The 14,387-nt window shown below is 37.2% G+C and overlaps 1 protein-coding gene and 1 long non-coding RNA gene across 4 annotated transcripts in view; one reads left to right on the top strand and one right to left on the bottom strand.

Annotated features, from left to right (window-relative positions):
- The window catches only part of LOC122435145, a 45,839-nt gene extending 43,712 nt beyond the window's left edge, over nucleotides 1-2,127 (top strand). For both annotated transcript variants that reach the window (XR_006267596.1, XR_006267597.1), the window contains exon 4: nucleotides 1,879-2,127. This is a non-coding gene — a long non-coding RNA (uncharacterized LOC122435145). The remainder of the gene's footprint in view (nucleotides 1-1,878) is intronic.
- The window catches only part of RADX (RPA1 related single stranded DNA binding protein, X-linked), a 75,944-nt gene that overhangs the window by 3,233 nt on the left and 58,324 nt on the right, over nucleotides 1-14,387 (bottom strand). For both annotated transcript variants that reach the window (XM_043459082.1, XM_043459084.1), the window contains exon 13: nucleotides 8,641-8,808. In XM_043459082.1, coding sequence (XP_043315017.1) covers nucleotides 8,641-8,808 — 168 coding nt within the window. The remainder of the gene's footprint in view (nucleotides 1-8,640; nucleotides 8,809-14,387) is intronic.

Raw genomic sequence — 14,387 nt, 5'->3', positions numbered from 1 at the left:
TTTTTTAGTTGCAGAGTGGGGGCTAGTTGCAGTGCACAGGCCTCTCACTGTGGTGGCTTCTCTTGTTGTGGAGCACAGGCTCTAGGCACGTGGGCTTGAGTAGTTGTGGCATATGGGCTCAGCAGTTGTGCCACATGGGCTTAGTTGCTCCGAGGTATGTGGAATCATTCTGGACCAGGGATCAAACCCACGTCTCCCACACTGGCAGGTAGACTCTCTACCACTCAGCCACCAGGGAAGCCCCTGATGAATTATTTAAAATTGTGCAAGTTCACTAACACACAATGAATATAATAAAAGTGCTAGGTCTTCCCTGGTGGCTCAGTGGTAAAGAATCCACTTGCCAATGCAAGAGACCTGGCTTTGATCCCTGATTCGGGAGGATCCCACATGCTGCAGAGCTACTAAGCCTGTGTGCAACAACTACTGAGCCTGTGCTCTAGAGCCCGGGAGCCATAACTGCTGACCCCATGTGCTGCAACTACTGAAGGCCTTGTGCCCTAGAGCTTGTGCTCTAAAACAAGAGAAGCCACCAGAACAGAAGCCCGTGCACTGCAACTAGAGAGTAGCCATCCTTCCCCACTCCACAACTAAAGAAAAGCCCATGCAGCAATAAAGACCCAGCACAGTGAAAAGATTAAAAAAAAAACAAAACTTGCTAGTACTATATAGTTTCCTTTTCCTTTGATTGGAATGGACTTTAATCCAGATGCTTTGGAAAGATTTTAAGATCTTCAGATCTGATGCTAACAACAGAAACCCAAACCTTAATAATTCTAATTGTTATCATGTCATTTATAAATATTGAGTTACACAGTACCTGCAACAAAATGTATAAGTGAGTCTTCTGTTTAGGACTCTGCCTACTTGTGTAAATGACAACCTCTCTGTGCTTCAATCTGCTCATGTAGTAACTACATCATAGGCTGCTGTGAGGATTAAATGCATGAAAAAGCACTTTGGTAGCTGACATAACAATTAAATGTCAGCAACCATCATTTTCTACTTAAGAAAAACTGGTATTAAATTACAAATTTTTGGAGGTTTTCATTAAATGTAATATTTCTTCTCTTGTTATCATACTGATTCTTTTCTATTTATAAATGTATTTTGATGGGCAGTAAAACAAAGTGTCTTACAAGTTTTAAATAGATAAAATGTGCTTTACACAGTTGCCTATAAAAAGTGCTTTATGTAATCCAAGCAATTCATACTATAAACTTCATTCTTGTTGTATGCAACTTTTGCTATCATGTAAATAAGTTTAAGTAAACAGAACAGATACCCTGCTTAAAAAAATACACTGCTATTAAATTAGAATGTTATTATTTATATTACAAAGGAATTGTTTCAAGAGGATTATAGATTTTACCTATAAAATGAGCTTCTCTACATCTCATTTTAAATTGTTAGAAGTACAAAAATTGTATATTTTTAGGAACATCATATATGCATAAGGTGAGTGTGACAAAGGAATGCTATGTGTTTACCACTCCATTTCCTATTCATGGTCACATGGGAGACAAAGTGTCCTGGCCTCCCTTTAGTTAGGTTAGCGTTAGTCGCTCAGTTGTGTCCAACTCTTTGCAACCCCATGGACTGTAGCTTGCCAGGCTCCTCTATCCATGGAATTTTCCCAAGCAAGAATATTGGAATGGGTTGCCATTCCCTTCTTCAGGGTATCTTCAAAAGCCAGGGATCAAACCTGGGTCTCCTGCACTGCAGGCAAATTCTTTACCATCTAACTGAGTCACCAGTTAGGTTGAGATAATGTAAATAAGTTCTGGCAAATGAGAATGTGAGTGGAAATGATGTAGCAGTTTTTGCTCCAACACAATTACAAGCTAGTCTCCTTCATCCCTTTCTTCCTCTGCCTAGACAACCCTGGAAGTCATTTGTTCCTGTTGGAGCTGCAGCAGGATGGAAGCAGGTTGCATTCCTGAATCACTGCTGGGGAGAAAGCTAATAACTGATTGCATCAGACTTGACTTGAGCAAGAAACAAACTTTTACTGTGTTAAGTCACTGAGACTTTGGAATTGCTTTGTACTGCAGCACAGTCTAACCTATCTTGTAATATAGTGTGTCATTCCTTTCTCTGAACATAATATCTGAAATCCAGATTACCTAGAGGATAATAAAATTATTTTCTTAGATATGTTAAAACCTTTTCATACCATGTTATGCTTCTGAAATGTTTATCAATGGAAACTGCTTTCAAAGAGGTGGGATGTGTGTGTGTGTGTGTGTGTGTGTGTGTGTGTATACACATACATATATTATTGTACTTAAGAGTTAAAAGTATAATAGCAATTTCAATATCGTATCAGTATTATTCAACAAATGACTTGGGAACTATGGCTAATCCCTTGGAAAAACATTAAGCTGGATCCCCCATCTCATTCTCTATACCAAAATAAATTCCAAATGGATTAAAATTTTAAACTATAAAAATGAAACCATATTAACAAAAGCAAAAAAACAACAACAACAAAAAAAAACGCCCAAACAACCCAATTCAAAAATGAGCAAAGGACTTAAATCAACATTTCTCCAAAGAAGATATACATGTGGCCAACGAGCTCATAACAATATGCTCACTATCATTTGTAATTAGGGAAATGCAAATCAGAACCACAATGAGATATCACTGTAGGATGGCTGTTATAAAAAACAATCAAAAACAGAACCAAACCCCCCCCCCCCAAATAATGTGTTGGTGAGAATGTGGAGAAATTGGGATCCTCGTGGATTGCTTATGGGAATGTAAAATGGTACAGCTGCTGTGGAAAATGGTTTGCTGGTTTCTCAAAAAGTTGAATATAGAACTACCATACAACTCAGCAATCCAACCCTAGGGATATTCTTTTTTTTTTTTTTTTTTTTAGGGATATTCTTAAAACGACTGAAAGCAGGGACTTAAACAGGTACTTGCACACCAATTTACATAGCAGAACTATTCACAGTGGTCAAAAGATGTAAACAAGCCAAATGTCCATCAACAGATGAATGAATAAAAAAATGTGGTACATACATTCACCAGAAGATTATTCAGATATAAAAAGAAATGAAATTCTGATATATATTATAACATGGATGGACCTTGAGGATATTATACCAAGTTAGTAAGTCAGACCGAAAAGAACTAAACTGCATTACTTCACTTAGATGTCTAGAATGGGCAAATTCATGGGGACAGAAAGTAAAATAGAGGTTATCAGGAGCTAAGGAGAGGGGGGAATGGGGAGTTATTGTTTAACAGGTATAGTGTTTCTGTTTCCAGATGATGAAAATGTTCTGAAAATGGTTAACACTGATGGTTGCACAACATTGTAAATGTACTTAGTGTCACTGAATTGTACACTTTAAAATAGTTAAAGTGGTAATTTTATGTTATGCATATTTTACCACAATACAAATTATATGTGAGTAAAAAAAGATATAAAAGTATAAGGAAAAAAAAACCCAGTGAATTAAAAAAAAATCTTGGACTGAGTGATATCTTCTTGAGTCTGACATAAAATCAATAGCTACAAAAATGAAAGACTGATATATTTGCATACATAAAAATAAAATTACTTAAAAAATCAAAACAAGATTCCCATTGAATAAATTTTAAACTGATAAAAGTATCTGCAACACACAATGAGGGTTAAATTTCTTCAGTATGCAGCAAGAAATTAAAAATTAATTAAAAAAAGAACTCATAGAAAAATGGAAAAAACTAGCATAGAAAGTTCTAGAAAGTTCACAGAAAAATATAAATGGCCAATAAATATATGAAGATATTGAACCTTAGAAATAATTCAGAACCACAAATGAAAATAATGATACATTTTGCCTATCGTCTGCCAAAGATTAACAAGACTGATACTATCTAGTATTTTTAAGGGAGTGAGTCAAGTGGCACTCTTTCTTTTGGTTGAAGTGTGAATCGTTATAACCTTTTTGAAGGACATTTTGAAAATACCTACCAAAATTTTGGGCTTCCCTGATGGCTTGGACAGTAAAGAATCTGCCTGCAATGCAGGAGACCCAGGTTTGATCCCTGGGTTGGGAAGATCCCCTGGACAAGGAGATGGCAACCCATTCTAGTATTCTTGCCCGGGAAATCCCTTGGATAGAGGAGCCTCATGGCTACAGTCCGTGTGACAAAGAGTCACACGACTGAGTGATTAACACTAACTTTTCACTTATACCAAAATTCTAAATTTGGTGACATCTAAGAAATAGGGAAAGGAGTACATCAAGGCTGTATATTGTCACCCTGCTTATTTAACTTATATGTAGAATACATCATGAGAAACACTGGGCTGAATGAAGCACAAGCTAGAATCAAGATTGCCAGGAGAAACATCAATAACCTCAGACATGCAGATGACACCACCCTTATGGCAGAAAGTGAAGAAGAACTAAAGAGCCTCTTGAAAGTGAAAGAGGAAAGTGAAAAAGTTGGCTTAAAGCTCAACATTCAGAAAACTAAGATCACGGTATCTGGTCCCATCACTTCATGGCAAATAGATGGGGAAACAGTGGAAACAGTGACAGACTTTATTTTTGGGGCTCCAAAATCACTGCATATGGTGACTGCAGCCATGAAATTAAAAGATGCTTACTCCTTGGGAGAAAAGTTATGACCAACCTAGACAGCATATTAACAAGCAGAGACATTACTTTGCCAACAAAGGTCTGTCTAGTGAAAGCTATGGTTTTTCCAGTAGTCATGTATGGATATGAGAGTTGTACTATAAAAAAAGCTGAGTGCTGAAGAATTGATGCTTTTGAACTGTGGTGTTGGAGGAGACTCTTCAGAGTCCTTGGACTGCAAGGCGATCCAACCAGTCCATCCTAAAGGAGATCAGTCCTGAATATTCATTGGAAGGACTGACGCTAAAGCTGAACTCCAATACTTTGGCCATGTGATACAAAGAGCTGACTCATTTGAAAAGACCCCGATTCTGGGAAAGATTGAAGGTAGGAGGAGAAGGGGATGGCAGAGGATGAGATGGTTGGATGGCATCACTGACTCAATGGACATGAGTTTGAGTAAACTCCCGGAGTTGGTGATGGACAGGGAGGCCTGGCGTGCTGCAGTCCATGAGTTCACAAAGAGTTGGACACGACTGAGAGACTGAACTGAACTGAAGAATTCATCTTACAGATATGTAAGTACACAAAGATTATAGATTATATATACATACACATGGGGCTTCCCTGGTGGCTCAACAGTAAAGAATCTGCCTGTCAACACAGAAAACGCGAGTTCAATCCCTAATCCAGGAAGATCTCCTGGAGGAGGAAATGGCAACCCACTCCAGTCTTCTTGCCTGGGAAATCCCATGAACAGAGGAGCCTGGCAGGGTACAGTCCATGGGGTCACAAAAGAGTCAGACCCAACTTAGCAACTGAACAACAACATCATACACACACACACAGATATAGATACTCATAGCAGTACTGTTTGCCAGTATAAAAAACATTTGGAAACAATCTAAATGTCCATCAATACGGGACTAATTAAGTAAATACTGGTATAGCTACACAGTGGAATATTTATAGCTACTAAAACAAAAGAGGTAGCTCTCTATATATTGATACTAACATGAAAGCTATTCAAGTGTTAAAAGATAAAAGTTGGTTATGAAACCATGTTTAGTATAATTCCATGTATGTATCTAAGAGAGAGAGAAACAGACTGTATGTGTGTGTGTGTGCGTGCATGTATGTGTGACAGAAAGAATATACTGTCATATGTAAAAATAATTTCTTAAAGGATTCAAATACAGGGTATCTCCAGAGAGTGGATGGGCTGGTAGAAAGGGATGAACCTTCAAAGGCAGGGAGGGAAACTTTCAGTTTTACCCTATACCTTTTGGTATTGTCTGAATTTTTAAATTATGAACATGGACAGCTTTTATAATAAAAAACTAGTTCATAAAAATGTTGAAAAGATGATACCAATGTTATACTGTAAGCCACTGCATTACATTATTCTGTATATTTTTTTAAAAATTAATTTATTTTAATTGGAGGCTAATCACTTTACAATATTGTGGTGGTTTTTGCCATACATTGACATGAATCAGCCATGGGTGAACATGTGTCCCCCATCCCAAACTCCCCTCCCACCTCCCTCCCCATCCTATCCCTCTGGGTTGTCCCAGTGCACCGGCTTTGAGTGCCCTGTTTCATGCATCGAACTTGGACTGGTCATCTATTTCACATATGGTAATATACATGTTTCAATGCTATTCTCTCAAATCATCCCACCTTTGCCTTCTCCCAGAGTCCAAAAGTCTGTTCTTTATATCTGTGTCTCTTTTGCTGTCTCATGTATCGTTATCTTTTCGTTTGTAATTACGGAGAGAATGGAAATATTTCGCAACAAATTGATCTGTGTTCAAATCCTAGCTGTTATCTATGTTGATGAAACTCTCTGATCTTCAGTCTAATCATCTATCAACAGGGGATAATAATGTTTACCTTGCAAGGCTCTTGTTAGGATTAGTTGTAACTTATGTAAAATGTCCAGGCACAATGCTTTGCACAGAGCTAAATGGACACTATCATTATGCCATGAAAAATATGGTATTCCATGTTTGAAATGAATTACCTTGCTTTTGATTATGTCACTTCTCTCTTCTAGAGATTCTTGCCCTTCATGTCCCAAATATTAACTGCTCTGGTAGAATGGTACCAGGTATTCTGACATGATCATGTTAAGTGACTGCTGGAAGAACTTTGGCACTAGCAAGTAGTGGGTAACTGTGAATTTTGTCTTCATTTTTTTATATCATTAGTAACATACACAGACAGCAGAAGAAACGTGACAGAAGTGGATACTGCAAGCAAGATACTGCAATGAAGCAAGAGCAAGAGTTCCACAAACATTTAAAGTACAGATTAGGTCCCTAATTACCAAATCTGGAGTCACTGACAGTCTAAGGAGCTGAAATGTAAGAAGTAATGTGTGTGCATGCTCAGTTGCGCCTGACTTTTTGTGACCCCATGGACTGCAGCTTGCCAGCCTCCTCTGTCCATGGGATTTCCCAGGCAAGAACACTGGAGTGGGTTGCCATTTCCTCCTCCAGGGAATATTCCTGACACAGGGATTAAACTCGCATCTCCTGTGTTTCCTGAATTAGCAGACGGATTCTCTACCACTGAGCCACCTGGGAAGCCCCGAAAGAAGTAATACTGCAAGTTATATCATCTTTAAAATGGACTGTGGGAAAAATAAAGAACCTCTTACAAAATTGGATACTTAAGTTCAGTTTGAAGTGAAGTGTTAGTTGCTCAGTTGTGTCCGATTCTTTGTGACCCCATGGACTGTAGCCCACCAGGCTCCTCTATCCACGGAGTTCTCTGGGCAAGAATACTAGAGTGGGTTGCCATGCCCTTCTCCAAGGTATCTTCCTAATCCAGGGATTGAACCTGGGTCTCTTGTATTGCAGGCAGTTTCTTTACCATCTGAGCCACCAGGGAAGTTCAGTTTGCAGTAACCATTACTGCCAAAAGTTACTTCATCATCAGGCACAACTGCTAAGACTTGTTTAAAAACAACATACACTCAAGAGTTTCATCAGCTTAGAAAGACCCACCACAAAATCCCAAGATAATAAGGCCTTTCTTTAGTGCTTTTTTAAAGGGAATATTCATATAAGCTCAATGAAAATGGCTAGAAACTTTACCACATGCTTAGGAAATAGAAATGACAGAAGAAAGTGAATAGGATAAGTATAATTGGACATGTAATTTTACTCATATATAAAAATGATTTAAAGTTCAGGATGTTATATAGCAGCCTAAACAATTCGTTGGTTGAAGGGTTTTACTTTTGGGATTACACACATGCTTAGCAGTCCTCAAGGAATTTATTGCATAGCACTTGAATAACTAAGTAATTATAAGAGAAAACAATTGTACTGTACTATCGTATGGGACTTCCCTGGTAGCTCAGCTGGTAAAGAATCCACCTGCAATGCAGGGGACCCCACTTTGATTCCTGGGTCAGGAAGATCCCCTGGAGAAGGGATAGGCTACCCACCCCAGTGTTCCTGGGCTTCCCTGGTGGCTCAGATGGTAAAGAATCTGCCTGCAATGCGGGAAACCTGGGTTCTATCCATGGGTTGGAAAGATCCCCTGGAGGAGGGCATGGCAACTCACTCCAGTATTCTTGCCTGGAGAATAACCATGGACAGAGGAGCCTGGCGGGCTATAGCCCATCGGGCCACAAAGAATCGGACACGACTGGGTGACTAAGCACACAGTATGGAGGCACTGAAATTTCAGGCAATTATAAGGTGAAAGGACAAACTGTCTTGCCTGAATTAAAAGGAGAGAAGAGTAGAAGCTGCACTGTTCCATATGCATACCACTTCGGTTTAGCAAATACTTACATTTAGAAATGTATTATAAAAGAATATTCTTAATGCCAGCCTGGAATAGAAACCATTAATCTATCCAATTTTATTTTAAAATGTATTCTCATTTATCTTTGGGTACTTTTACCAAATAACTCTTTAAACTGTATCAAATGTTAAAGCTAGAACTGTTTATATAGTAACATCTTAAGGTTAGGACCATTTGCATTATTAATTAATTTTATTTTCTGACTGCATAGATACTGAGATTGTCTTACCTGCAAGTCCTCTTGAACCTGTCACTTTTTCAGTGGCAGTTGATGCCTGTGGATACACACAGCTATAATTCATGCAGGTTAATAATGTGTCTACTTGAGATGTTCGGATATCTTGTGGAGAATACATGGGGAGGAAAGCCACATCAATTGCTATCTCATGGTTCAGACCTGTTATAGAAAAATCACACATTATTAAAACTGTAGTTAGTAACATGGTGCTAATGAGGCCAGATCTGATGGTCTGATCCTCACATGTGCCAGATAGCTTCATAACTGTAAAAAAATAACTTTCAAAACTAAGGAACTAAACCCTTTGCTGTGCAAATGCTTATGAATACATTCTACTGATTGAAAGGGCAGACACTTTGGAGCAATCTAGCATCATCATTGGAAATAACAGTCCCAAATCTTTTACATATTGATGGACTGCTTAAATTTTAATATCTAGAGAACAGCCTAGTCACAAAAATGAAGACATGTAGAGAATTTTCACCATCATTTATGATAGATGCCATTACAGGACAAGAGAATTCAGAGATAACTACTGGTTTTCTTACTGCCATTTTGGACTTACGGTATAAGACTCAAGCAAGGCCAGGGATGGAAGTACCAAGGTTCCATTTGTCCTCAAACATACAAGAAAAATTTCAGTCACTCACCATTAGGGCTAGAAAAGGTTGCAGCTTGGGGGAATCACCACCATGCATCCTGACCTATGTCTGTTGTCTCTTTATGAGGGTCAGTGTCAACTAGGGTGGATTAAAAAAAGACTTCTGACAGGCAAGGGTTTCAGCTGGGTCTTCAAGCATGAGTAGCATTTAAATAAACAGCGAGAAGGGTATTTCAGGTAGGACAGGGAGAAGCCAAAAGTACAGGCCAGAGTAAGGAAACCATCTTGACTGGATCAAGGAAAAATATGCAGAGCACAGCTTGAAAACTCTGAATTTCACCCAGACACTCAAACCAGAAACTTAGAAGTTATCCTTAACTCTTCCCTTTCATTCTTCCCTGATATTTACTCAGCAAGTCCTATAGATTCTATGACTTCAGTATCTACCCTATTCATCCCATAGCAATTCTTAAGTATAGAGCATATGAGCCAACGATATGCAAACAAGTCCTTCCAGTTAAGCTGTAAACTGATCCAGAAACGCAAGTCCATTCTTTGTTTTTTATGGGTAAACAACACTAAGTTCCATAGTTTTAACTTAACAAACAACTAAGGGCTACTTAAAACTTTTTAAGGATTATTAAAATCTGGTATTCATAAACTAAAATAGTCATACCATCTAGAATTTACTGTGGGTTCCAATTCAGTATTATAACTCCCTTATAACTCAGCAATGCTGCAAAACTCCTGTCAGTGTGCACATACTGGTATCCTATTTCCTTGATTCTAATACCAAATCTAAGGCATACCATCAATTTAATAATGGGTTTTCAATAAAAAGAAAACACTGCATTAAATGTACCCATTAACCATAAGATGCATTCCAACTTGCAAATGTAAAAAAAGAGAAAGAGTGCTTTAGAATTGAGAAAATATCAAGTTGGAAACCTTGATTTTTAGGAATATAGCTTTATTATCATTGTGTCATTGATACTATCATGAGTTGCTTTCTTAATTATAGAATACTGTGAGTTTAGCTTCAACATTACTGGTAAAATTTGTCACGAGTTGTTTGGCTAAAACTAGAGTTCAGAGTGCAAATGTATAAGTAAATATGCCCAAGGCCCCTGAACCTGATGTTCCTGTACATAGAATGTTCTTTCCCCAGATAAACACACGGCTTGCTCCTTCACCTCTGTTAGGTGTCCGGTGAAATGTTATTTTCTTAGGGAGACCTCCCTGACCACTCCATTTAAAATTTAGCCATTTCCAATGACAGCACTCTCCAACATTGATCACCATATCTCATTTCACCACAGGACTGTTATCTTTTGCATTAACTCATGTAACCTCAGTCCCCAGAACAGCACTGAGCATGCCTTAGGTGCTCAGTAAATATTTGTGTGAAATTGAGTAAAAGAATGTATACGTGCACATTTCAATGTACAATTTTCAACTAGTTTGATTTTAGGACATTTGTGCACTGTATTCAAATATAAATTCATCCATATTCACAATAGCAAAAGAGATAAACACAATATCCTCCCCACAATGTACAGGTATAATGCACTTCAATGGTGACAATTTATGTGTTACTTAGGTAACTCACAACATACTACCTAGGTAAATGTGGCAATATATGTAGATTATGTTAAAAATTAGAGAGAAATAGAAAATCAAACAAATAAGCTCATATTCCTCATTTGTAAAGTGTATTGTATGCAATTTATATATCTTCCTCTCAAATTCTTTGTTATCACTGTATTCCTTTTCCAATGAAAGTCTGTGTGTTTGTGTGTATGTGTTGGGTAGGATCCCACCACCTAGCATAGTACTTGGTATATGCTATATTGTATGAAATCTAAGACATCATTGTTTTTTAAGATGATAATTTTATACACCACTAAGGAAACAAATACTACCAATTAAACAAAGGCATGGCATCGATTATAAGATCCATATCCATTTTAAAAGATGTTAACATACGGGTAAAAAAGTGTGTCTTACACTGATGAAATCTGATAGTAGGTACTTAAGGTTTAAGGATTAAATTACTTTTATTATGCAATGGAATATGGGACAGAATTAAGGGGTAGCAACAGTAACCCATACAATCCAGTGTGCTGCTCCATTTGAGATACAAGAATGAGAAGCATGTCAGTGGAACAGGATATCCTAAGGATACAGTCAGTGAAGAAACCAAGAGTGAGGGAATCCAGTTCTACTCAGATTTTAATGGTTCAAGTAGGCTTCAACATGGAAGGAGGCATACCTCAGGGCTACAAATAATTGGTCCTGATCCTGCAAGCTAGTACCAAGGAGGGCAGGAATTATGTTGCTTTGTTTGGTTGCTTTAATAGGAGAAAAAATCAAGATAAGTAAAGCCTTATGATTTCCATGTAACTACAACATATTACATTACTTTGATGTTACAATTAATGCAATTACTTACTTACAATTTGTGATGATTTAAATGCATTTTTCAGAAAAGGAAAAGAATGATACAAAATTTTTTGACAAAAAATCTTGATTAAAAAGTCAAGAAAACACTATCTTAACACTCTCCTTAAATTACACCTACTGTTACTGGAGTTTGTATCTCTTGATATCCAAGAGATAAACAGATGGCTTTCAGAGGATTACTAAAGGTTGGCTGAGTAATTATTTTCCTTATTGTCTAAGTCAAATGCAAATTGAAGAGAGAACACTTAAGCTTTAATTGACTCATAGCATTTCATGGGCAACTATTAATAAATTCGTGTTTGCAGAATCAATGATGTACTAATGCCATCTCTGAGTCCAATCAAGCTTTTGAGAAGTATCTTCTTATATTTTAAGTGAGAAATAATTCTTAAAATTGACCAACAGATTAAAAAGCTTATACTTGAGCTAAACACATTGAAAATTTCATCTTACTTCATTCAAATATCTTCTCTTTGAAGTGTGTTATTATGTAATAGGCAATGGGCTGAGATTTTAGCACATACTATCTACTTATTTGAGTCAAGTGAGATGGCATAACAAGATTTATTAACACAAGAATTGGTACTTTTGGGATAGGTTTCTGATACTGCCACAGTACCCAATTGGTTGTTGGGAGCCATTTGAATTGTGGGAAGAAGATTAATAATTCCGTGCAGTATTTTCAATAATGATTCACCCTAGACCAGTCAGAGCTAACGACCAAGTAATGGGATTATGGTCTGAATAAACTTTCTGGCTCCCAGAATAAGATACTTCAAAATTACTAGGTCCTCCAGAGATCAGTAAGATAAAGCTGAAGGATAATAAACTACTAAAAGGTAGTATCAGTGTAGGTGGACAGTCTTCATGTCAGAAGAACTTTAAAAATCATTCAGACTTATCTGCCTTCATTGGTTTAGCCAGTTATATCTGAAAACAGGGATCTAGAATAGGGGTCAGCAAACTACAAGCTGGGGGGAGGGATCAAATGTAGCCTCTACCTGGTTTCAAAGAATCCATGGCCTAGGACACTTTTCATTTTAAACGGTTGGAAAAAAAAAAAAAAACATTTCATGATACATGAAAATTACATGCAATTCAAATTTAACTGTCTATAAATAAAGTTTTAGTTAAACATAGTCAGGCACATTCATTTACACATTATCTATGACTGCTTTCACACTAAAACAGCAGAGCAATGAAGTATACCTCACACCTGTCAGATCAGCCATCATTAAAAAGTAAAAATGGAGCTACCATATGACTCCTGGTTATATATATTAAAAAAAACCCACTAATTTGAAAAGATACATGCAGCCCAATGTTCACAGAAGCATTACTGATAACTGCCAAGATACGGATGCAACATAAGGGACCATAAACAGATGAATGGATAAAGGAGATGTGGTATACATGCACAATAGAATACTACTCAGCCATAAAAAAGAACAAAAATTTGCCATTTGCAGCAACATGGATGGACTTGCAGGGAGCTTATATTAAGTAAAATAAGTCAGACAGAGAAAGACAAATACTACATGATATTGCTTATATGTGAATCCAAAAAAATAAAACAAACTAGTGAGTATAACAAAAAAGAGGCAGACTCACAGATATAGAGAACAAACTAGTTGTTATAGGAAGAGGGAAGAGAGAGGGGGGGAGGGACATTATAAGGGTAAGGGATTAAGACATGATTTCTAATCATGGCCTGACTTTTACCTATCTAGTGGGTAAGACTAGAAGATATCCAGGCTTCTTTTATCTTTAAATTTAAGCACCTCATCAGGAACAATCCCTTTTCTCCCTTCCTGCAAGAAAACTCACAGGAAATTACTACTGAATGCCGGTAACCAGGGACGGGGAAGCCTGGTGGGCTGCCGTCTATGGGGTCGCACAGAGTCGGACACGACTGAAGCGACTTAGCAGCAGCAGCAGCAGTAATACTTACTTTTTCTGTTTTATTTTAAATGTTCTGTTTTATTTAATCCACGTGTAGCTTATTTTTCAATGTTTTTATCCCTGTAAATCCACTTACGTCCTTGAAAAATGATAGGATAGAAAACAGTCCAATTCTAACATGAATTACAGCTGGTTAGGTACAACAACAAATTAGCCTCCTTTACATCTGAATCTTGCTTTTAGGTGATACATAAGATAGCTGAAATGTTTACAGGATCAGTAACATGTTGAAAAGAAGAAAAATATTCAATTTCTATGACTCCAAATGAACTCATGATTTTCATGGTTAATTCTTGTTATGTATGGGAAATCTCTGTGTTATTTTTGTTTCCTGGATATAAAACTAAGATTGATAAACTACCCAAAGAGACCAAGCAATGCAGTCTAGTAAAAAGAAGCATTTGAAACTTAGATCTGAGACTGTCTAACAGTCAGTGGGAATTCATACTTTTCATAAATTATATACATACACACAATCACATGGATGTAATATTTATATGTGAGGAGGTAGGGAAGAAGAGTGGGAGAGAGTAAAGGGGAAAAAGGAATCTTGATAGAGGTCAAGGTAATTCATTCCAGTACTAGAGATATAAAAATCCATGAAATGCATTTTCTTTCAGGCATTAAATTAATTTGCTAATGGCATTTCATCATTCTTTCACTTAAGGTAATCAGATCTTCCTTTCAAGTACAAATAAAAAATTTCCCTTGA

This window comes from Cervus canadensis, chromosome X, assembly GCF_019320065.1.
Source record: "Cervus canadensis isolate Bull #8, Minnesota chromosome X, ASM1932006v1, whole genome shotgun sequence".
In the NCBI taxonomy this organism is placed as follows: Eukaryota; Metazoa; Chordata; class Mammalia; order Artiodactyla; family Cervidae; genus Cervus; species Cervus canadensis.
Note: the sequence above shows the minus strand (reverse complement) of the source record. Positions and strands in the feature narration are given on the sequence as shown.